Source organism: Gambusia affinis, linkage group LG04 (assembly GCF_019740435.1).
Source record: "Gambusia affinis linkage group LG04, SWU_Gaff_1.0, whole genome shotgun sequence".
NCBI lineage: Eukaryota > Metazoa > Chordata > Actinopteri > Cyprinodontiformes > Poeciliidae > Gambusia > Gambusia affinis.
The window spans coordinates 25,928,037-25,950,716 of NC_057871.1; the positions used below are offsets into that span (position 1 = coordinate 25,928,037).

General features: G+C 40.7%; 1 protein-coding gene across 8 annotated transcripts; it reads right to left on the minus strand.

The window, feature by feature from the left end:
* Positions 1–1,859: 1,859 nt before the first annotated feature.
* LOC122829478 (bromodomain-containing protein 4-like) lies at positions 1,860–22,162 on the minus strand. Of its 8 annotated transcripts, none has more exons than XM_044114054.1 (23): positions 22,074–22,158; positions 19,487–19,558; positions 17,828–17,964; positions 15,851–16,125; positions 15,664–15,756; positions 14,771–14,908; positions 14,340–14,472; positions 12,668–13,227; positions 12,212–12,583; positions 11,158–11,286; positions 9,004–9,225; positions 8,374–8,597; positions 8,196–8,296; positions 7,694–7,933; positions 6,704–6,793; positions 6,196–6,594; positions 5,253–5,879; positions 4,041–4,141; positions 3,840–3,960; positions 2,924–3,057; positions 2,648–2,838; positions 2,097–2,340; positions 1,860–1,982 (listed from the first exon to the last, which is right to left on the minus strand). In XM_044114054.1, the coding sequence occupies exons 3-23, from the start codon at positions 17,871–17,873 to the stop codon at positions 1,914–1,916; spliced, it is 4,509 nt and encodes a 1,502-aa protein (XP_043969989.1). In that variant the 5' UTR covers positions 17,874–17,964; positions 19,487–19,558; positions 22,074–22,158; the 3' UTR covers positions 1,860–1,913. The 8 variants fall into 8 exon arrangements, with proteins under 8 accessions (XP_043969989.1, XP_043969987.1, XP_043969988.1 ...); XM_044114052.1 differs by having other exon boundaries at positions 19,487–19,638; positions 22,074–22,149; XM_044114053.1 differs by lacking the exon at positions 22,074–22,158 and adding an exon at positions 21,808–22,041 and having other exon boundaries at positions 19,487–19,638.
* Positions 22,163–22,680: the final 518 nt, after the last annotated feature.

A 22,680-nucleotide genomic window follows, 5' to 3' on the forward strand; every position in this document is an offset into this window, starting at 1 on the left:
CACATTTAGTCACCTGTCTATCTGTGTATGATGTGGTTCAACTTTTTCTGTACCGAAACTAATTTTGTCATAAAAAAAAGGCCGATTCTGAAGAAAAATGGGTGAGGACCAGGGGTAAGGTTTTTAAATATTTTAATACTTTTCTTAAAAAAAAAACAAAAGAAAAAAACAAAGATGCTGTACTCCATTATATGAAGATGAATCTATTGACCTCAATGCCTCACTCACCAACATACCAACACATTTTTCTGGGTAAAATAAATCAAAGAAAAAAAAAAAAACAGCAAAAGAGAAATAGGACACCTTGAAGATGCGAAAAAAAAAAAAGAAAAAGAAAAAGAGCAGAAAACACTCCTGGATCTCCGAGCCAGACCTCAAGGAAGCGGGAAAATCTCCCGCTTCCAGATCAACACGATGGCACACAAAACGCTCTCACTGCGGACGACGAGCGCCGGGGAGGAGTGATGGACAAACTGAAGAGACGTCCATCAGAGACTACTGAAGCTGTGATGATCGCGGCAGGCGAGATGGGCAAGACCGACTAAAAGTATCCACATGAAGAAGAAGAAAAAAAATAAAATCAAAGAAGTATATATATATATATATATGTAAAAAAATAAAAACAGACTAAAACACTTAAGTGCAGATTTATCCAGTAAGTACAAAATGATGGGACCTAGGCGCGTAAAACTCCTTCGAAGAAAGAGAAAACCTGTTGCATAACTTTCGATTTAAAAGGCCGGGAAGAAGGGGAGGGAAGGGGGAGCAAAGATTTTAAATAGCAATGATGACAGTCTTTAATATAAAGTGAAGAGACAATGCAATTTACATGTAAAAAAAAAAAAAACGTGAAACAACTTTCAGCACTCAATGGATTTGTTTTGGCATAGAGTTAAGAAAAAAAACAAAACAAACCACAAAACAAAAACTGAAAATGTGAGAATAAGACAGACGAAACAATCCTCTCAATAGAATCATAAAAAAAGGTATTTTGTTTTTTGTTTTTGTTCTTTACAGTAAAGTCTACAAAATCAAAACCATAGCTCAGAGATGAACACAGACACGAGCTTTGCTCTCCACAAACGATATCCCTCTTATATTCTTCAATGACTTATTTCTTTTTTTTTTGTCATATATAATATATATATTTGTGTATCTATTTTTATATATATATGTATATATATATATAATATGTATAATTTGTAGGGCGTGATTAGTTTACAGGCCAGAGCGCTAAGGCAAGGGACACACTTTGAAAACTTTTGAAACATGGTTGCTTCTTCCGTGGTCACTCCTGATTGTTGCAGAGGGGGAAGTGGAAGGTGAAATGAGGTCTTATTAAAAAAAAACAAAAAACAAACAAACAAAGAAAACACACTGTATCCTGAGAAAACAATAAGCTTCTAAATGATAGCTGACGAAAACCTTACAAATTAACCACAAGAGTCCAGATTCCCCCAGTGAAAATCTGAGGGGAGGAGAAAAGTAAAAACAAAGCAGGTTGTTCTAGTTGTTCTCCTGTTAGCTAAAGTTCCACAGAAATAAAAAACAAAAACAAAAAACAAGAAGAAGAAGTTGCTCCAGTTTATAATTTAACATAATGAAGGGGATTCAATTTCGATTCTCTGCTAAAAGTGTCAGACTGCTCATCCCGTCGTCCTCGGAGATCAATAAGTAACCAAAGAACTTCAAGCAGGAAACCCGGGGTGGAGAAAAGACGTTTCTCTACGTTCCCAATCACAACAAGCTAACAGGGCGGAGAGGTTTCTGCTAGGTCCGCTCGCTGATGTGGGTTTGTGTCGGCGGCGGCGGCAACCATGTGTGTCAGAGCCCTGTGTCTTGTGACGCTTGTACATTTGTTGTAACTTATCAAGTCCTCGTCTCGTGCTTTTTTTTTTTTTTTTTTTTCCTTTTCAGAAAAGACTCTCCTCGAAAATCGCCATCAGGTCGCTCTGGAAATTGATGTCGATGTTGTCCGCCATCTGCAAGAGAAAACCGAAAAGGTGAAAGGACGATAAAACGCAATTTAAAGAAAAAATGTGAGAAACAAACAAGCAAAAAACAAACAAACAAACAAACAAACAAAAAGTGCGTACGGCCTCTCTGAAGCGCCGGTCCCGTTCGCGGAGGCGCTCCCGGTCCCTCTGCTGGTCCAGAGCGCTGTGTGCTGCAGCTGGTGCTGCCGCCGCCGCAGGCGGAGGGGGCGGAGCTTGTTGCTTGGCGGGAGCCGGGGGCGGCTGAGGGGAGTGAGTGGGCGGAGAGGAGACGGGTGGAGGGGTCGGAGCGAGGGGCGACTGTCGCCCCCGGCGACTGTGCTCCGTTGTGTCGTCGTCGTCGCGGCTGTGACACGGAAACAGGAGGCAGCGGTTTGTTTTCATTCTATCAAGTTCATGTTTGTACCTGGTATCACTGATGCTGATGAAGGGCTTTTCAAAACGATGCAAAATTAAGCAACACAAACATAAGTTCTGTAAGGAAATGAAAACTTTTTGCATGGGGATGCAAAGGAAATTTGAGAGGGAATTCAAAAGAAAAAAATGTTCTCACCTCCCCTAGGGGGCGCTTTTTGCTAATTCTGAGTCGTTTCTTTATCATTAGGAGTGAGCTGCTCTCTGTGCACTCATCTCCGTATGTCCCTCCTACTTACCGTAGCATCTCCTGCACTCTCTTGGCCTGCTCCGCCTGGGCTTTCAGCTGTCTCTCCCGCTCCTCCTTCTCCATGGCGACACGCTTGTAGCGCTCGAAGCTGTCGCTGGACGAGCGCAGCGATGACGTCGGTGCAGACTGGGAGCGATGAGCCAGGCTGACCCAGGAGCCCATGTTCTTTAGTTTCACATCCTGGGACAGAAACACAGCAGGATTAGAGGGAAATAAAGAGTTTTACTGGGTGTGGCACAATTTTATTTAGTGTTTTTGTGCGTACCGGTGTCTTTTTGGGTGCGATGGGGGTCTTGGGTTCTTGCTTGATTTTGTTCTCCGGTTGGGAGGCGGGCGGCGACGGGGAGTTAGGGAGGCGGGAAACGGGACGAGAACCATCCAGCGGCTTTATCTCCAAACCTAAACACACATTTAGGGAGAAATGAGGAACCAGAGCAAAGCCAACTCTTGCAAACTCAAATCTAAATTTTTATGGCTTTTTTTCCCTCAAATTTCCAGATATTTAAGAATATTAACATTTTAGCACCTTTATACTCCATTTAATTTGAAACACAACGCTTACGTCGTCTTCAGATTAGGACTGCAACTAACTAATTATTTTCATAATCGATTATTCTATAATATTACAATTAATCAATTCATCGGATAAAACAAATTGTTTTCTTTTAACTACGTAGGACGACTTTTTACAATACAATATTATAAATACACTAAAATATGCAAACAAAAAATTCAGTTCCCGTTTGAAATAAAAAATAAAGAAATCAACATTTTATTGCCTAAAATGCAACCAGAGGAACGTTAAACTTTGCCACTAGAGGAGTTTTGGGGGAAATGTGTTTAAAAGAGGAAGAATTTTTAACATCTTTAAAGCAAAATGTACAAATGTTTTGTACAATTTTGGCTCAATCCTCTCTTTCTTAGTCTGTGTAATCCAGATAATTAATCAATTACTAAATTAGTCGATTAATCCGTTCAATCGTTTCAGGCCTTCTACAGATTTGAGTACTAAAGGGATATTGCACTTTTTTTTATTTATTTTTTAAAAGTGTTTGGACTCGGATCTGCTTCATTCTGAAATCTATAAAACTTAAAACATTTAAAAACTTTCTCTGGACTTGACCAATCTTACAGAAACGCTGCTTTATCCTTCCTTAGCAGAGAATAAACGTTTCACTCACCGAGTTTGTTGTCATGTTTGTGTGCGTCTTGGCGGATTGCAGGGCTGAAAGGTGATGAAGGTGGACCTGGAGACTGTGAAGGCTTCTCCTCTTTAACTCCCACCAGGTTGGCCCTCTGCCCCTACGCCAAGCCGAATCACACAGAACTCAGTGCGGTCGCCACACATCGACACAGTGATGCAACCTTCCTGATTTGCTTACATGCTTCTTGGTCTGTAAAGGTGACTGCTGTCCCACTGGATGAAACTGAGGCATTTGAGGCGAATGCATCATTAGAGGAGAGGGGCTTTCACGCAGGCAGCCTAAACACAGAGAACAAGACTTTCAGTTTATCTACAGCCGAGCTCTCTAGCACCACCGTATGGATGCACACCGGAATGACAACTGTTTTTCAAAGCGTAGTTATTACACCAGGGCCGTGGAAAAGGAAAAATCTGTGTATTTTAAGCAACATTTACACTGAACTTTAACAAAAAAAAAAAAAAAAAAACACACAAAAACCCCAACAACACTAAACCAATAAAAAATATCTAGCTACAAAATGTAAAACTCAAAACACATGTATCTTATTAGAATCAAGGTCCTGATGTTATTAAGAGCTGTGGAACTTTCCAGCTTATCTCCAATCTGTTGTCTGTCACTACGCTGGTAGTTTTCAGCTGTTTTAACAAGTCAAAATAAAATAAAATAAAACTTCAACCACGTAAAATGTCAGAAAAAGAAAATATTTAAAAAGGAAACCAGACAACCTGCAATAAACATTAAAGCTCAGTACAATGAGCTTTGAAGTTATGAAAATGCAATATACTGTATATATACATATAAAATAGGAATTAAAAGAAATTTTATTTTGAAATTACATGCCTTGAAATTGGGCGTCCGTTGCTTTAAGAAGCTCCTGCTCTTTCTGAATCTCCACTTTTATGAAGCCATCACAACATGGCTCCTCTATTAACCCTTTAGCAACAGTTTAACCAGCGTTTCACTGAGAAATTGTTTGTGGGTCAGTAGATCTGCAGTTCCACCAGGTGTTTGCTAATTGCTGCTGGCTAGTCTGAAGGAGCTGAGTGGTGGGGTTGTTCTGCTCTGCTCTGTGATGCGGAAGCCTGGAAACTGCAGCTCTGAGGAGGAGCTTCGTCCTCAAAGGCGGAGCTAGGTCCACCCAGGTGTTTAGAACAGTTGAACGGTTGCCATGGGAGATTAAAGGATTTCTCAAACATGCAAGACAGAATCAAAGCAATACTCCAGGTTTGTTTTTGATTAGGGAGTAATACCATCAGCTCAAAAATACCACCCCTTTAATGTTCTCTGAGTCGGAGGCTGTTGAAAGTGAGAATTTGTTCTTAATCAACCTACCTGGTTACGTGAAGGTTTAACAAAATAAAAAAACAAACAACGTGTTTAATGTGGTACCTTTAGTTGAGAAGGCCTCTGCTGTGTTGTGTGGGGACGGCTGCTGCTGCTGCTGCTGATGCTGGAGCTGCTGGACCTTCTGCTGCAAGACGGCGCCCTTCAGCTGCTGCGGCGCCGCCGTCTGGGAATTTGGGAACAGCTGGGGAACGTGAGCCGGGACGTGTCTCTGCGTCTGGGTGGGCGGTGCCGCCGTCAAGCCCGGCGTGTGTATCGACTGCAGGAGCTGGGAAGCGGGCTGGCCGGGCGAGTGTGTGTGCAGCGGCTGCTGCAGCTGCGGCGGCATGGTGGACCGGGGCTGCAGCGACTGCAGCAGGTTATGAACCTGGCTGAGCGGCGGCGTCTCGGAGCTGTTCGGCACAGGCTCTTCGTCGTCCTCCAGCAACGCCTGAGGAGGTTGAGCCGAGAGGGTACCCAGGATGCCGTGCGACGGCGGCGACGGTACGCGTGGGCGGTGGACTGGCTGCGGGAGGCTCAAGGGAAGTGTGGGTTGGAGCTGCGCGGGGGTGGAGGGCGGCGGAGGAGGCAGGGTAGGCAGCAAGGATGGAGGAGGCTGCGGCGGTTTGGGCGGAAGAGGCGCGGCGCGGTTGCTAGGTCTGGATGGTTGCTGGGGGAGAGCGTTGTGGAGGGCTGCAAACATAGAAGACAAAGAAAGAGGGGACAACCTTTAAAGCGTAATCCAACAATCTATCAAGACGTATTCTATCAAAAACGTAGCAACGTGCGGAAATTAGGGTTTCGACTCAGACTGGACGGTACGGCGGAGAAACATATCGCCTCGCATGAAACGATCAAGGCAACATTCCAGGCATGTTTTTGATGATTATATAACATTTATAACATGATGCAAAGCTCAAAAATGTTGAATTTACATAAAACTTTCTCTTTAAAGGATAATTTAGGCTGCTCTGTGGATATGCTTAAGCCACAGCTTTGAAATACCAACCTGGGGAAGGAACGATGGGATGCTGGTTTAGGAAGGGATGCGTGTCTGTCGGCGTCTGGTTGAGGGCTGCGTTTGCATTCAGCAGGCCCGGGGGTAAACCCGCCCCGGCGGTGGTAACGGCGGCGCCGGACTCTGCGTTTGACTCTGTCAGGTGGGAATTCATGAAATGTGCCAGAGGATCGAATCCCGAGGACAGCAGCTGAGAAGAGTCCAGCGGCGGGACAGAGGGAGCGGATACAAACGGGGGCTTGGACTGGAACAGCTGGGGTTGTGTTTGAGGCGCGGGGGCGACTGGGAGCATCCCACTGGGAGGAAGAGGAGGAGGAGGAAGCGGCTGGTGGTTCCCTCTCTTGGAGTCCTTGTTGGGTAACGTCTTCTTCTGTTGCTTGGGAACCAGCCCTGCAGACACGGGACAAATGAGGTTCAAGGGAGGACGAAAGACAACATTTACAGGTTCAATAATTGAAGGCCAATCAGTAAAAACACACAAGTGAAGTAAAGACACTACCATTTTCAGAGTCCTCGCTGTCTGAGGAGTCACTGCTGCCTGAAGATGAAGATCCTGTCTTTACCTTGGTCATTTCCAGAGACTTCTCTACTGCAACAAAAGCCACCAAACATTTACAACTATATAAATACAAGTGTCTGTATGTATTAAATACAAGTATTTAATATCCGTATTAGAGCGGCACAAACACAACAAATCCTAAATTGAGCTGCGTTCAAATAATCTGTGCAGAACAAAATAATTCAGAATTCAGCCGTGTAAGTATTGTAGATTTTGGATCAGAGTCGATCAAAGACAGTTCAGTTTTAATTAATAAATGTACAGTGAACACTGTACTGTGCCAAATGAACCAATCAATTTGGAAAAACCTGAGGGAAGCGACACTGAGAGCAATGTAAACAAAATCACAAAATGTAAACAAAATCACAAAATGTAAACAAAATCACAAAATGCAAACAAAATCACAAAATGTAAACAAAAATGGCGAGGCGTCAGATTTTAGCGGTTGTAGGATTTTGGTTTTGCCGCTGGCAAAAGACCATAAGCCACTTGATAATCAATGTGATCAATAATTCATCAATGTTTTATGTTTTAGAAGATTTACTTTTAGAAAATTGTGGATGTTTTTCACCACAGCATTCATTGAGTTTCTATAATTCAGAGTGATGTCAGCACACCGTGGGCCGCCATCTTGTTTGTCAAGCTTGTTTTGCAATTTCTAATTATTTGGACTTTGAACAGACAGATGGGATGACTGAAACAAAAGCCACTTTTTTGAAAATATTTTCTGTCTTTTGTAATTTTGTTTCAAGAAACTGAGAAAAAAACCCTGATTAAAAGAAAAAAGAAAAAAAAAAAGGAAATCAAATGCTTATTTTTAAAACATATCGCCCAGACAAACTCCTGACAACAGAATTAATGCTGACTGTGCCCACAGACTGGGTTTCTGATGTCCATCTTTTTCAACCAGAACTTTGTTCAAAAACCCACCTGATGGTTTTCTCTTCTTCTTGAGGCAACCAGAAACGTATTTCTCCAGCTCCCGCAGCGTAGACGGCTTCAGGGTCTCAAAGTCGATCTCGATCTCATCGGGGTTCGAGTTTTTCAGCGACGGCTCCCTCGTCTGGATTATGTGCACGACTCGGCCGAGCTTGTCGCCGGGCAGTTTGTTGATGTCCAGGCTCAGCTGGCGCTTCTCCTCGTACGACATCGGCTTGCCAGAGCCAAGATCTGAAGAAGAAGAAGAATAATAAGAAAAAAAACATTGCAGAGGTTTACACTGAGTCTTTGATTAACCACAAATAAGAATTCAGGTATTTGATGTTCATTTTAAAATGTAAAAAAATACTTTAGATATAAATTTATACAATCTTGAAACTGGATGGGACAATGGGACAGAAATGAGTCTGTAAATGTAAATATTTGCATGAAATCATATTCCGGATGCTTCCAGAAGCAGTCATGCTTCGCCTCTGCTCCGTATTAAACACACCGATGTCGTCCTCCGCTTCCAGAGACGCTGAAGGCAGAAGAGCGACGGGTCCTGACGGAGGGGGCGGAGGTGGCCGGCTGTTTTTGACGTCCTCTTTCTTACTGCGATGGACAAATGATTGATTTAGTCCGACTTCAAGCAGAGACGTCGAGACTGAATTCTGCAAAGGAAAACGTACCTGGGCTGCTTCTTCTTCTTCTCCTTTATGGTGACGGGATCTTTACTCTTGCTTTTCTTAGACGTCTGAAGCGTCGCGGGAGGAGAGGTTTCTGCGGGTTCCTCGGGTTCCTGCTTCTTTTTATGCTTTTCCTTCTTCTTCTCCTTCTTGTCTCTCTCTTTCTTCTTGGGCTTGCTGGTCGGTGGCTGGGAGAGCGCCGCCAGTTGCTCATGAACAGCTTTGAGCTGGGAGGTTCAAAAACACACAGAAAACACAAGATGTGAACAATCCCCTCTGTGGTTGTGTAAAGCCAGCCTGCGTCCTCAAACCCAGGACGGCCAAAGAATGTTCCTGACTGAATTCAACTGACTTCTTCTTTTATGATGACATTTATAACTGTTGGAATATAAATGAATTGAAGTGACTTGAATTCAGGAATACCACAAATTCAGCCTGTCAGCTCAGACGGTCGATGCACATAGAAGTATAGGACAAATGTTAGGATGAAATGTTCTCTGCCTCATTTTAATTCATCATGTGACTAACTGCTTGTTGCAACAGGCTGACCGAAAATCGTAAATGGTTTTGACATTTTAATGTACAAAAAAGAAACAACAAAGGTTGCAAAACGTTTGTCGGCGCCGCTCTGACCTGCTCCTGTAGCTCAGCCAGTCGCTGTTGTCGTTCCTGTTCCGAGTCTCCTCTGGACGACTCGGAGTCGGAGGAACTCGAGCTGTCGTTTTCCGACGCAGCAGACGTAGGAGGGGCTTGTCGAGTGGGGGGGACGGAGAGGAGGGCCGACGACGGCGTGGGGACCGGGGTGGGCCCTTCGGACTCGTCTGGCATTTTGGCGAAGCGCATCTCGAACACATCCTTTTGGTGGAGGACAGCAGCAGAAACTCTCAGGTCAAACGGTTTCCCACTTCAAGACAACTGGACTGAGACGGACTGAGGACGTTTTGTTTGTTATGAATGCTAAAGTGTTAACGTGATGTCTGGATGTCAGATCAGAAGAGATGCACCGATCTGATATTAATATCTGTATCGGTCCAGATACTTTTAGATCTCGGTGACAATGTGCCTGATCCAAAAAGGCAGATCTATTCAGTCTAACTCTATGCTTTGTTAGACTACCGTCATGCTTTATTATTTACATTATATTTACATTTTCTGAACCATGTGAATGACGGTTTGTTGCAGTTTATTTTTCCATGTTTGACCAGGACGTTCAACCCATTATTTTGGTCATTTTAAGTTTCTCTCTCATTTATTTTACATGGGCTGTTTTACTCCTATTTGCACTGACTAAACAAATTAAGGTTGTGTCATTTTTACATGTTTGACCGAGTTTGTGAAACTATTGGTGTACTGACGGAGAGTTAATAAATAACTTTGTAATGTTTTTTTTATATTTTAATTTAAGCAAATTCAGCACTTTTTCTCCGTATCAGATTGACTGATACTAAACCTCAGATATCGGTATTGGAAGTTTAAAAAAGTGTTTCGGTACAGATCTGTAAAGAAATTAAAACTAAATTGAAACATTAAATGTTCTAATAAATAACTGTCTTGTTTTCTCCTGTGGCCATCCTGCTTGCTTCCACAAGGTGGCGTTAACGCATCAGACTGCTGCTGCATTGTGCTTTGAAATAAAATGTTACGGATTCATAAAAAAAAAAAAAAAACAATACACAAAAAAATCATAGCTTCCACAAACATCTATGCAGAAATGAGGTGAAGTCAGTGCAGCGCAAGTAAAGATGAACGGGGAAACTGGGTTGCAAACGGCATCAGAGGATTTTTAGCTTTAATATTTTATGTTTTTATATTTCTCCTTTTATGGTTAACAGACGTTGAGACAGTTTTCCTACAAAGTGCTGTGTGGAGAGAGCGTGTTCCCTTTCTGGGCAACTACATCGAAACAAACATGGTAGACAGATCATCTAACTACCATCTAATGAGGATTAAAACCATTTTAATGTTTAATGGTTTGAAGTTGAAACTTTTTTTTTAAGTGAACTGCAGCAGAGTGCAGGTGAAACAGAAAAACCTCCAACATGAGTCGTTTGTCTCTTGAAAGTGTTTAAAGTTGAAGTTAGACCGATCGTCTGCTACAGTTTCCTGCTACTGTGTTAGTTTGTGTCTTCGTGCACGGAAACCCAAAATAAATTTCTACGCCTGACTTTAATAACATTTATTAGTGTAGATAATGTGCATGTCGTACAAATTCCACAAGCAACATTATAAAATAATACATAAGTCTTTTTTTTTTCTTTGGAGTTTCACGCCAACCTGAGACTTATTACTTGTTTATTTCCAGTTAAGCCTCATAATTTTTGACAATTTGAGTCTCTAGGATTTTTATTTTTAAATACACATTACACTGAAATGCACATGTTCATTTGTGTCAAGCTGCAATGGTGCTTTTCACATATAACTCCCCTTTTAAAGCGTAAAGTTTTGTGTACATTTTATCTTGTGGGATAGAAAAATAAATTCACTTTGTAAAAAAAAAAAAAATTGATTGAAAGAAAAAGAGGTTTTAAACAGGGAAAAACAAAGGTGTAGAATACCTTGATTATTTTAAAAACGAGCCACCTGATTACCGTTTTGAAAATAACTATTGGTGGTGATCCCACCAGAAATAATGCGAACAGAATATCTTTTCCCGTAAAATCCCAAACAGCAGCACATCGTAAGTTGTGTTTGTCTGGAGTCTTTCGGATTTTTTTATTTTTCAAAATCAGATGAATAAATTCATAATGCCTGATTTTTTGTCTCTCCGCTGCGTGCGGCTGTATTTACCTGTAATTTACGCGCCATGGAAACAACGTCGTGATCTGGAGGATTGTACTTGTAACAGTTGGAGAACATCAACCGGACGTCTGCAGCGAACTCTTCGGCGTCTCTGTACTGCCTGTTATCCAGCTTTTTCTGAAGGAGACAAAAACCATTTAAAATGATCAAAAATACTTATGATAAAACATTTAAAAATATTATTTCATAATAATGTATAATTCTACGATTTTGTGTCAACAGAAATTCACACAGTCTAACATTAAATCTCTTAACTTTTAGGTCATTTAGAATTGTGAAATTATTTATAAACTCAAATTATTCAGTTCTTTTTCTAGATAGTCATTTTGGATTAAATTCAGATTAATTACAAATCCTGCAATTAACTTAAAATCTTTAATTGAGTCCCACCAATAGAATCAACCAATCAGAAAGTTCCAAAGCCTTGACATCATTGCTGGGCTTTCACAATTTATTCAAAGAGGTAGTAGTACATAATCTCTAAATCTGAAAAATATTTTAAGTAGTTTAAAAACATATTCCAGTCGGTGAATAATTTTGATTCTCCTCACACACCTGAGGCAGTGTTTTAATGTCAGACACTAACTGCGTTTCCATTCACTATATAGTTGAGCAAAGAAATTTGCTTAATAGAAACATGACAATTTAGACAAAACTTTTTTTGATAAAAAGTTTTATGCGCTAGTATGAGGTGGTTTTTCAGCTGTGATGACATCAACATATTTTGCCAAACCTGAATTGGAAACACTTTTTCACATCACACGAGTCATGTGATCAACAACTGGATGTTGCTACTGGAGGAAACAAAGAAGAAGACGACAGGAAGTGGTAGGAGCATGACGACGCGATGAATTAGTTTGCGGCATTAGCGAAATATCGACAAAGTTCTGGACACATTTGTAATGGAAAGGCAGCTAATGTCTGTTTTTATATAGTATGTAAATATCTGGATTAAACTGTGAAAAGCTGATTCACTCCATCCTAAAAAGTTATTGCACAAGTAACCCCCAAACTTTAAAAAAAAATAATAAAAAGAGGTCACCTTGATGGTGCTGAGATCCATCGGGTGCTTGATGATCTCGTGGTAGTCATGCAGGCCCAGAGCTTTGGCGTCGACGGGTTTGTGAAAAGGCCAGGCGTACGCCATGTGCTTCTTGGACAGCATCTCTCTAACGAGTCGTGCGCAGAAGCGGAGTTGATCCTGGCGCTTGGACGTCGCCGTGGCGCCCACCTCCAGGCCTCCGCCCATGTGATGCTGGGAGTCCGGCTGCAACGAGTCCCGCTTGGGCTGCTTCAACGGGCGGGTGCTGTCTCGGCGAGGCCGGGTCACGTCGGACACTGGGGGCGACTCGCTTAACTGGTCGTTGGCGGTGGGGGTGGTGGTGTCCGCTTTCCTCTTCTGGCTTTTCTTTTGCTGTTGACGTGGAGTTGGGGTTTTCCGTCAGAACAGAAATATTTAGATGCGTGTAACACAACGAAATGTGGAGTCAGTGGTTACCTTGATGAGGGCCGGGGAGCTCTGCAGCACCGGTGGAGGATGGAGGCCTGGGTGCGTCATGGCCAGAGGGGGGACAGACGTCATGCCTGGGGCTAGAACGTCTGGGGTAGAGAGGGCAAACTGGGGTCCAGGATGTGAAGCGTGGTTTGTGGGTGTGGGAGGCACCCGCGGGAGTTGTGTCTGGATTTGGGACAGGGCTAAAGGCTGGACTAAAGGCTGGACTAAAGGTTGGACTAAAGGCTGGACTAAAGGCTGGACTAAAGGCTGGACTAATGGCTGGACTAAAGGTTGGACTAAAGGTTGGACTAAAGGTTGGACTAAAGGTTGGACTAAAGGCTGGACTAATGGCTGCGGTACGGTTTGGGGTAATGGTTGAGATAAGGAGTGGGTTAAAGGTTGGGTTAAGGGCTGGACGAGGGGCTGAGGTAAAGGTTGGGTTAAGGGGAGGGTTGGTGTACCACGGGTGTGTGGAGTGGTTGAGGGCGATGAAAAGCCTCTCGTGTGCGGGGTCGTTGACGGAGAGGACGACTCTTGGCCTGAATCCGACATAGTCATCAGCGCTAGAACGAAGGATGGATGTATGAGGACAAGAGAGAAGAGAAATACCAAATGGAGTGCTGTTTTCAGGGTTCCTACAGCTTAAGGAAAGTTAAATTTAAGACTTTTTTAATACCACTTTAAAAAACATTCAAGACAAACTTCACAGTATATAACAAATGAAAAATAAAAACACCCCAGTACGCAAATATGTCCTACAAGGTTTCCCCCAGAAAACCTGCGAAGCCTGGTGGTTGGGGCGCTCAGCAGTCATTCATCCAGCGGGCCGTTGTGTTTTTGAGTTAAAAATTTGTTAAAGTTGGCAGGAAATTTAAAAATATCACTTGATGATCATGTGTTATTGAAAGATTGGAAGATTAATGCCTGAACACCATCTATAAAAAACGCAAACATTTAAAAAAAGACTTAAATAAATAAGCAATGCTAAGCCTGGTGGGGGCACAAGCAAAGCCTGGTGGCCCGCCAGGCTTGTAACACACTGGGGGAAACCCTTTCCTCCTCATTTTTTTAACATAGGGCTGGACAATTTGGCTGAAAACATAGCAAGAAATAAAGGTGTAATCAGTCAATAGGTGACTATTGATTAGTTTTTTTATTTAAATATTTGAAATACACCCCAGTGAAGACCAGCCTCCTGGCTCTGATTGGATGTTTCTAGTTACCACTGGGAGCAACGTGAGAAGGCAGAGAAGCTGGATTTTTCACAGATTATCTGTCTCCTACCATACCATCACAGTTTCAACAAATATGTAAAAGTATTCTTTTATAAAAGTTACATACTGCAGCTTTAAGACCTTAATTTTAGATCGATGAATTCAATGCCTGGCAAGACTTTTTAGGATCGGCGGGAACCCTGTGTTTTACACATGTAAGACAAATGACATCATTTCAAATAACAGGAAATTACAGACCTGAAGTTCTTCAAACAAACAAAACCTGATTTCACCATCAGAATTTTGTTCCACAAAGGCAAGTTTAAGCCTGTATGTGTCCTGACAAGCTTAAAGAGTCAGGTTAGCACCATTTACACGTCAATGAAAACAAGTCTTCTCAGCTACTTTCCACGTTACATCTGCCAGAAATTAAATGTGCATTTGAAGATAAATCTACTCACAGGGCTCTCGCCTCCCGACTCGACGCCCCTTAGTGACCACGGTGATCTCCGCCTCTTCCTGCGGCATCTCTGTGATCTTCTGCAGAAAGAGCTTTTCCAAAGCCTCGGCCATAAGGACGATATCATCCCCAGGCTGAAGAAGTGAGAGACGATATGAAAACCAGAGCTCATTTCAGACTGAAAGCATACTTTTACAATGAAATCCAAACACATACATTGGGATTTGGGATTGCGACACGACAAAAAGTTTAAAAATGGAACAATTTTGCAAGATATTGTGTGGTGCACACGCTTATTCTTACAAAATTTTTTTTAAAACTTTGCTCATAACAGATGAACTAAAGCCTGTTTTTCTGTCATGTTGTAAGAGAAGAACACAATGTGTCGCTCGTGAAGGTTAAGTGTGATTTCAGCGTGTGATTTCGGCTAACCTTGTTGTAGATGTAGCAGTTTGTGAACATTGTGTTGAAGTCTTGGATACACTCCTGGGCATTCCAGTAGTAGTTGTTCTCCAGACGTTTCTTTATGGTGCCCATGTCCATAGGACTCCTTATTATCTTGTAGTAGTCCTTTGGGGGGAAAAAAACAAAAGAAAAGTAAAGAAATTGACAACTCTGTGTAAGGTGGACTGATGAATTCCAAATTAAATTAGAATTAAAAACTGTCCATATTATCAGGATTGTTCCTGTTACTATTTTCTCCACTGTATGTTCAATAGGAGTAGCAATACATTTGAAAATATGATTAAATGCAGTTACTTTGTGCAGTTTAATGGTACAAATCATATTTCTTAATGTGGGTGATGTCCTAGAGAAGCATAATACAAATGGGAATGTTTTTCAAGAGCAGTATTTGTGTTCGCAGGGTAATAATTGCTGTAACACAGTTCCTACATGAAAAAGTAGTAATAAATTCTTCTTATAGCCGCTTTTATTGTAATCACAAAAGTACCACAAAATATAATAAAACCGAGTTGATCAGTTGTTCATAAACTGATCAATTAAACTAATCATTACTGAAACTAAAAGCTTCTGCTGTATATTTTCACAATTCTTAATCCAATATAAACGTCCAACCACTACAGGAACAAAAACAAGATTAAAGTAGTTATAATCATACCAACAAACTAATCTGTTTTCAGCTAATCATTTAAGTATTTACTTACTTTAATAATTCGATTCTGATTTGTTTACGAGTAGAAGCCATCTATTTGCACGGCTGTGTGGTGTTTGCATGTAAAATGAACTCGGCAGCAGCTTCTGTGGCAACACTGGCTTTACGTTGAGACTTCAGGTTCGTAAAAAATAAAGAAAACACGACTCACAGGCAAATTAAGTTTCATTGCGTCTACGGGTGCTTGGAAGGGCCATGCAAAGTGGTGTTTCCATAATGTCTTCAACACCACTTTAAGCAGGTACTGAAAAGAGCACAGACAAAACAAAAGGAAAATTATTGGTCCGAGGGGAACTGCAGGCTAACGGGGACATGAAGACGAGCTGAAGTGAAGCTACCTGTAGCTGGTTGGTCTGTCGTTTGGGCCTGGAAGGGTTCCATGTTTCTGGAGGGGGGGGGTTGAAGGGGAGAGGCGGCGTGGCGGGAGGGAGGCGCTGGCTGCTGCCCGCCTCCAGTCCGTCTCCCATCACAGCAGAGGGTTGCAGTGAGCGAGCAGACAGGTGAGATGGGTTGGACCTGGCAGGGGCAGGTTGTAGTGGGGGGAACCCCCTCAGGCCATTACATTCCTCCTTTGACCCTCTGAAAGGACGATTGTGAAACAACATCAAGGGCACTGCAGTTGACGGAAAGACGCAGAACTTACAGAAAGCCACCGCTTAGATAGAGCAGATATTTTAATAATTTACTGCTGGTTTTCTGCTCAAACCTTAAAGGCTTCTGGCGACACAAACAAAAAACCTCAACTTTCTGAGGAAAACGTAACAACTTAGAGCTAGAAACTGCAGCTAACTTTGTGTTTATGTACTTTGTGTTTCATCAATTAACAAGGCTAAAGAAAATGACAAAATAAAAGCTGTGAACTTTTTAAACTTCACTAAAAAGTGCTGATTTTAAGTACCGATTTGATATTAATATCTGTATCAATACAGATATCAACATAAAGTCTACATAGGGTCTTGGTGACAATGTGCCCAATCCAGAAGGGCAGATCTATACAATCTAATTCTATGCTTTATGCTCTGAGTGACGTCATGCTTTATTATGTATTTTACATTACATTTATAATTTTTAATTACACTTTCTGAACCATTTGAAAGAAGGTTTGTTGCAGTTTATTTTTTGCCTGTTGCTTTTGTCAGTTTCAGTTTATTATATATTTTAGATTGGCTGTTCTTCTCCTAATTGCACTAATCGAGTGAACAAATTAAAGATATGTTTTTACATGTTTGACCAAGCTTGTGAATCTGTTTGTGTGTTTAAGTGTGCTGTACTGGCGCAGAGCTAGAAAATGAATTTTTAATTTGGTACATTTATGTCTGTATTTAAAGAAAAACAAAAAAACCTGTCAATTCAGCACTATCGGATGTAAAAAAATAAAAAATAAAAAAAGCGAATCGGTTGATCCCTACTAACAAATATTACTGCTGGTTTGGACACAGAGGAGTAAATACAGCTTCGACTCCAGATAAAATGCAAAGACAAGAGAATAATGTCAGTAACCGTAATTTCAACTTCACCAAAAAAAAAAAACACAAAAAAACCCCCAGCAAAAAACGTTTCAATATGCATAAAGCATGGCACAAACTCACAGAATGTATTATTATTTATGAAAAGCAAGGGTGAATTCTGACTATCCTCCCCCACCCCAAAAAATAAATAAAACAAAGCAAAATAAAAAATTGTAGCGTTACCCAAACACTTCAATAAAACCTCCAAGCTGCCAGATGAGGGAGTGACAGCCCTGTGCTGGTCGACTTACAGTGGCCACCAGATATTAACATCAATTCTATAAAAAACATTTTTTTTTAATTCTGGCAGTGTTGGCAACATTTTTTCGTGTGCTAAAAACAAGAGTATTTTTATACTTTCTTCTTTATTGTTTCATTTTGTTCTTGTGATCTCATAAGAAGATCATAAGAATATGATCTTCTTAGAATAACAGATATAGAAATATAGATATAGAATAATAACAGCCAATAAATGGCTCAAATTAAATACTCTGAATCCTGTTCAATCATTCAAGAATTTAGCAAACAGAATTGATTTCAGTAATTCTAAATGATCTCCAACAGGCATTTAAACCTATTAAACAGTCAGTAAAGAAAATGTTTGTGTTTACATGTATGGCGCTAGTCGATTTAACTTATCATTTTCTCATCTCTCTTGTATGAGGCGAGTTATCATCTCATCTGGTTTGACGTGGTAAACCAGATTACACGTCAAACCAAACATGTGATCTGGTTTGAAGGTGTGATGCAGAGATGTCACAAAAGTGTGTGTGAGCAGCTGATCGGCTGATTTAAAACGTAACACACCGGGACTAGTGCAGCGGCGTGCACCGTGCGCCTCATTTCTTTCCATAAAGATACGGTTGACTTGTTGAGGTGACGTGCACCTATAGATCAGACCGCCGGACCTCAACCAACGGTAGTTACTTCAGTAAAGGTGACGCCTGGAAGTGGAAGCAAAAAAAAAATCCAAAAAAATCGAGATGGAGTCACACGTCACCGATGGGGTTTAAACTTTTTAACATTTTAAGACACAGAAATTACATGTAGTTCTCTAAACCCAGTCTGCTGACTTCCGCTCTGCATCCATGTGGTTCTGTGATGCCAGCTTTAGATGTGAAAACTCCCATGAGCGCAGAACACGAGCTTCTCCGTTGCCGACTTGTGAAAAGCTGAAGGGAGCTTACTAAAATGTTATACTTTCAGCTTGCTTTTTGACGTAGGACTAGTGATGTTGCATTAACACACATAAAAAGTGGACACATCAAAACAAACCAGCACTAAACAGGCATTAAACTGAATCCAGATGGATTTGGTCTCTCATGCAAAACACCAAGCTAAAACTAAATTATTCCGTACAAGTCCTCAATCTACAATGGAAATATTTCAAAATTTAAGTGATAATGTAATGTCAGTGTGTTAAATCTGATTCACTATAGCTTTAAAAATTACAGCAGTAGTGTCTATCATTCAGAATATTGAATGTGTAAAGCTTTGGAGTTTGTGTTGTTAGCTTTAGCAGGAAAGGGTAATGTCAACATTTATGCAATTGTTTCATATAGCTTAAAGGGGTGCTATCATAGTGCTATTTTATAGCATAACTACATTACATTCAGTTGTTATAAAATGCTTATACATCAAATATGACTTAAAAGAAATTTCACGGCTTGAAATCAGGCTTCTGTCTCTTTAAGAAACTCATGCTCTGTCTGAAATTCCACCTTCAGGAAATAATCACAACATTGCTTCTCTATTAATCCTCTAAGAGTATTTTTTACCAGCGTTGCTCTGAGAAGTAGCTCATATAATGAGCTCAAGTTCTACTAGGTGTTTGCCAATTGCTGCTGGTTAGTCTGAAGGAGCTGAGAAGCTCAGAAGCTGCAGCTCCGAGGAGGAACCAGTCCTCAAAGGTGGGGCTAGGTCCACCCAGGTGTTTCGCACAGCTGCATGGTTGCCATGGGAGATTAAAGGATTTCTCAAACATACATGAGAGACTCAAGGCAACACTCCAGGTATGTTTTTGATGAGGGAATGAACAATATAACATGCTGTAAAGCTAAAAAAAAAAAAGTTGATTTTACATAAAACTGCCCCTTTAAAATAAACACAGCACTGCTTGGTCTTGGATCAAGCATCAATTCCATACAGGATTTCCCAGGAGACACCGTTATAACGTGAAGTACTCTGTAACAGCCAGTTGTCATTCCGATGCAACTGAACAGCAAACTTTAAGTTGGCCTGACTAAATCATCAAAGCGAAAACTTTGGATTTCATTAGATGATGCTAGAGGTGACAGCAGAGCTAACTTTTGCTGCAGCTTTCAATGTAATAGGTTCTTGATGAGCTCCTCTCCGTTTATGCTTTAAACTTGAATAAAACTTGAATACCCAGATTGTGTAACATCTCCTGCACTTTTGTGTGGCTAATTTTGACCTGATCTGAGAAACGATCATTGTGAAACTCACATGGTTGATGCTGTGCCGCTGTGGTCTACTCCACTAGTGTAATCATATCTCAGCTGGTGAGGCAGCACCTTTCTGAGGAAACACGGGATGCTGGTCAGCGACACGCTGTGAGTTCAGGGAAACCACAACACATAGAAAGGCGAGTGTCAAACCTGCGAGAGAGAGAGAGAGAGGCACAAGAGTGAGCGCCCGAGGTCTAAGACGAGACATGTCCGATGTCGTTAAGTAACCAAAGAGGGTAACGTTGAGTTAACCAATGGTGGTGCAATCTAGCGTACTACATGAAAACGGAATAATTACACGATACTGTGACCAGCAGACCGAGTTGTGTTAGAAAAAAAGATCTGATCAGAGTTTTAATTAGAGAGATTTGTTGATAAATACATTCATTTTATTATGCAGCTAAAATCTCTCAATTTCTGAGATCTCTTTTACTTGCTATTGCAAGTTGTAATTTTTAATATCCAATAACAGAACATGCAATATTAATTAATGAACATTAAATCCAGTTTCCACCAAAACAGGAACAAACTATTTCACAATTTGACTGTAATTTTTACTCCAGTCATTTTCTATTTTCAACCACAGTTCTAAAAAGGTATGTCTTCAAAATGATTAACATACTGTTCACCGAGTTTTTCAGTCTAATAAAAGTCAAATTTAATGTTTTGAGCAGTGGTGACGCTTCCCACTTTGCTCTTCTTTCAATATAGAATCACTATAAAGTCATTTCTCTTGCTTATGAGAAAGACATGCATCATGTTCATCGTTCAAATCACAGGAGTCCCGTCTATTACAGTTATTAGATTGCAAAAGATTGCAAGCGCAAAATCTGGAGCAGTGCGTGATTTTAAATTAGAGCAGGTTAGCCAACAATGCCAATCGCCCGGCTAGCATTAGCTTCTGGTTAGGGCTGGATGATATTAAAATGTATAACTGTGATATTAACATCTTATTATCATTTGTTTGCCGTTGCTCAATGTATATTTTCTCTATGTTCAGTGCCGTTCTATAAAATAACAGCAAGCTTGTTTATTTGAATGCTTCAACTACATCAGCAGGTGTATATTGTCCATTTTGATTCAGTCCTCTACTATTGCGTATGTCATTAAAGGATATTTAAAATGGCCTACTTTTTTGCTGGCCATTTTATTCAACTACTTGTGACTAAAGTAGAATTTAATTCTTTATTTCCAAACATTTTTAGCTCAGTAAAAATAAAATCCGGTTATGTATTGTCACAAGCACACTTTGGAAATTTTCTCAACAGAAAGCCATTTAATAAGCAATTTAATAATGGTTTGGTGTTTTGGTTTTTAAAGTTCACGCTTAGTTTTGAGGGTTTTATTGCTGGAAATATATAAAAAAATAAATAGTGAAATTATCTTGCGGAATAACCATGATATATGGACTGAATAAACTGGATAAATTATTATTTTCCTTTTATTCTCATGTGGACTTATTTGTGTCTGTAATAAAGATGATGATGAATCATGTTCTAACATTTTTTTGTATGATTTGGTTTTCGTAATTCTACATATTTCACAATTTCAGCCTTCAACACTGAATTTAACTTTAATACACACATAATCTTGGTATCATGAAAGTTTTTAATCCTTTTTTCAATAACCTACTATAACTTCAGACCAATATTTTGTTAACCTACTAATGATGATTTTGTCAAAAGGAGACAATTTTGCAAAGTCTAGACAAATCAGGTATTTTAAGAGTGACAAATTGTGATATACTCTTAAATTAATAGCACAATGTTTAATATAGCACTTAATTTTTAAATATGGTTAGGTTTATAGCGCTATTTAGAAAAAATAAGATTCTATGGTAAACACTACATTGCGTACTTTAAAGAAGGCCACACACTGAGGTAATAAAAAATACTACATTTACTCGGTTCGCCACCATAATATTTGTCTATTAAAATTCGTAACTCAATTTGACCCAAACAAAAACTTAAAAACCCAGCTTGCTGCAAACCTTTCCTCACTAACCTTCCATGACTGTGGGTCGCCGTGTTCACCGTGATAAAGTGACAGCTGTGTACGTAAACAGCGTTTTAGAATACCACTCCGACAGCACTGGTGGTATTCGCGAAAGAGCGTACGTCGCCCTTCACATGAGTTTCTGCGCCATAGTGCATAATCTACGCACCCATTAGGACGTAGCTTATGTCACGAATACGGCCTACGGGGCTACAAACAAACAGCCTAGCAGCTAATTGACTAGCGTCCCAGCGACCTGCCGCTAACATGTACACTGACAGCACCGAGTGACACCTGTCACGTAAGTCACCTCAACAAAAGTACCTAGACGCGGAAGATACGACACAGAAAGTGCACGAGGAGACGAACCCGCACTCAAATATGAGGCAGAACGACATATATCCCGTGTAGCCAAACCGGTACAAGGCCTGCGAGGACAGCTCATGCTCCGCTTGCTGAAGCACTCACTGACAGCGCGGAAAATACGCCAACGATGACTATTTTAAACACTTTAGCAGACCACCGCAGTTGTACGCTTTCGTTTGATATGCTGCCGTCATCCAAACGGGACCATTAAAGTCTATTTTTACCTTGTTCAGTCGCTTGTCAGCGCCCGTAGACCTTCCTCGCCCCAAATCCAGAACAAACAGTCCCGTTCGACGTCGATGACGCCAGACGTAAAGGGGGCGGGGCGAATGTGTGTCAGACGAAAATGTCACCTACAGGCTCGCTCCTCCCACTGGTGCGATCACGCAACACCTCGTAATAGCTGCCTTCCAGAAAAAGGCTGGTGTAAACTTTAGGCGAACCAGAAGAAAACTGCCTCAACAATAAATTAACAGCTGCAGATAAATTCCTGAGAACAAAAGACCAAGCCACAACACAAAAAGTGAATAAACGCATGCTTATTTATGTAATTACTCTTACTCCAATTTACAATTTATGTCACTGTTCCAAGTGACATAAAAGCACAAAGAACTGCCAAAAAGCTCCTGTAACCCTTATTCAATAAATTCAACTGGTAATAAATTAAAAACATGCATTGTCACCTCCAGATTGTGATTACTAAATAATCTATTTTTATTTTAGTTCAAGGACAAGTTTGTTTAATTTCACACAAAAAAAAAAACATGCTGATTATGTTCTAATAGCCATTATTTAATAAACAAAGACAATTATGATCCAAACACATGTGAA

Coding starts and splice junctions, on each gene's coding strand:
- LOC122829478 (XM_044114054.1), bottom strand. CDS start 17,873: ATGGAAAGAAATGAGGCGCACGGTGCACGCCGCTGCACTAGTCCCG. Junction 8,598..9,003: donor TGGCTGAGCTACAGGAGCAG/GTCAGAGCGGCG, acceptor TGAACCTCCCAG/CTCAAAGCTGTTCATGAGCA. Junction 2,839..2,923: donor TCGCACCCAAAAAGACACCG/GTACGCACAAAA, acceptor TTTCTGTCCCAG/GATGTGAAACTAAAGAACAT.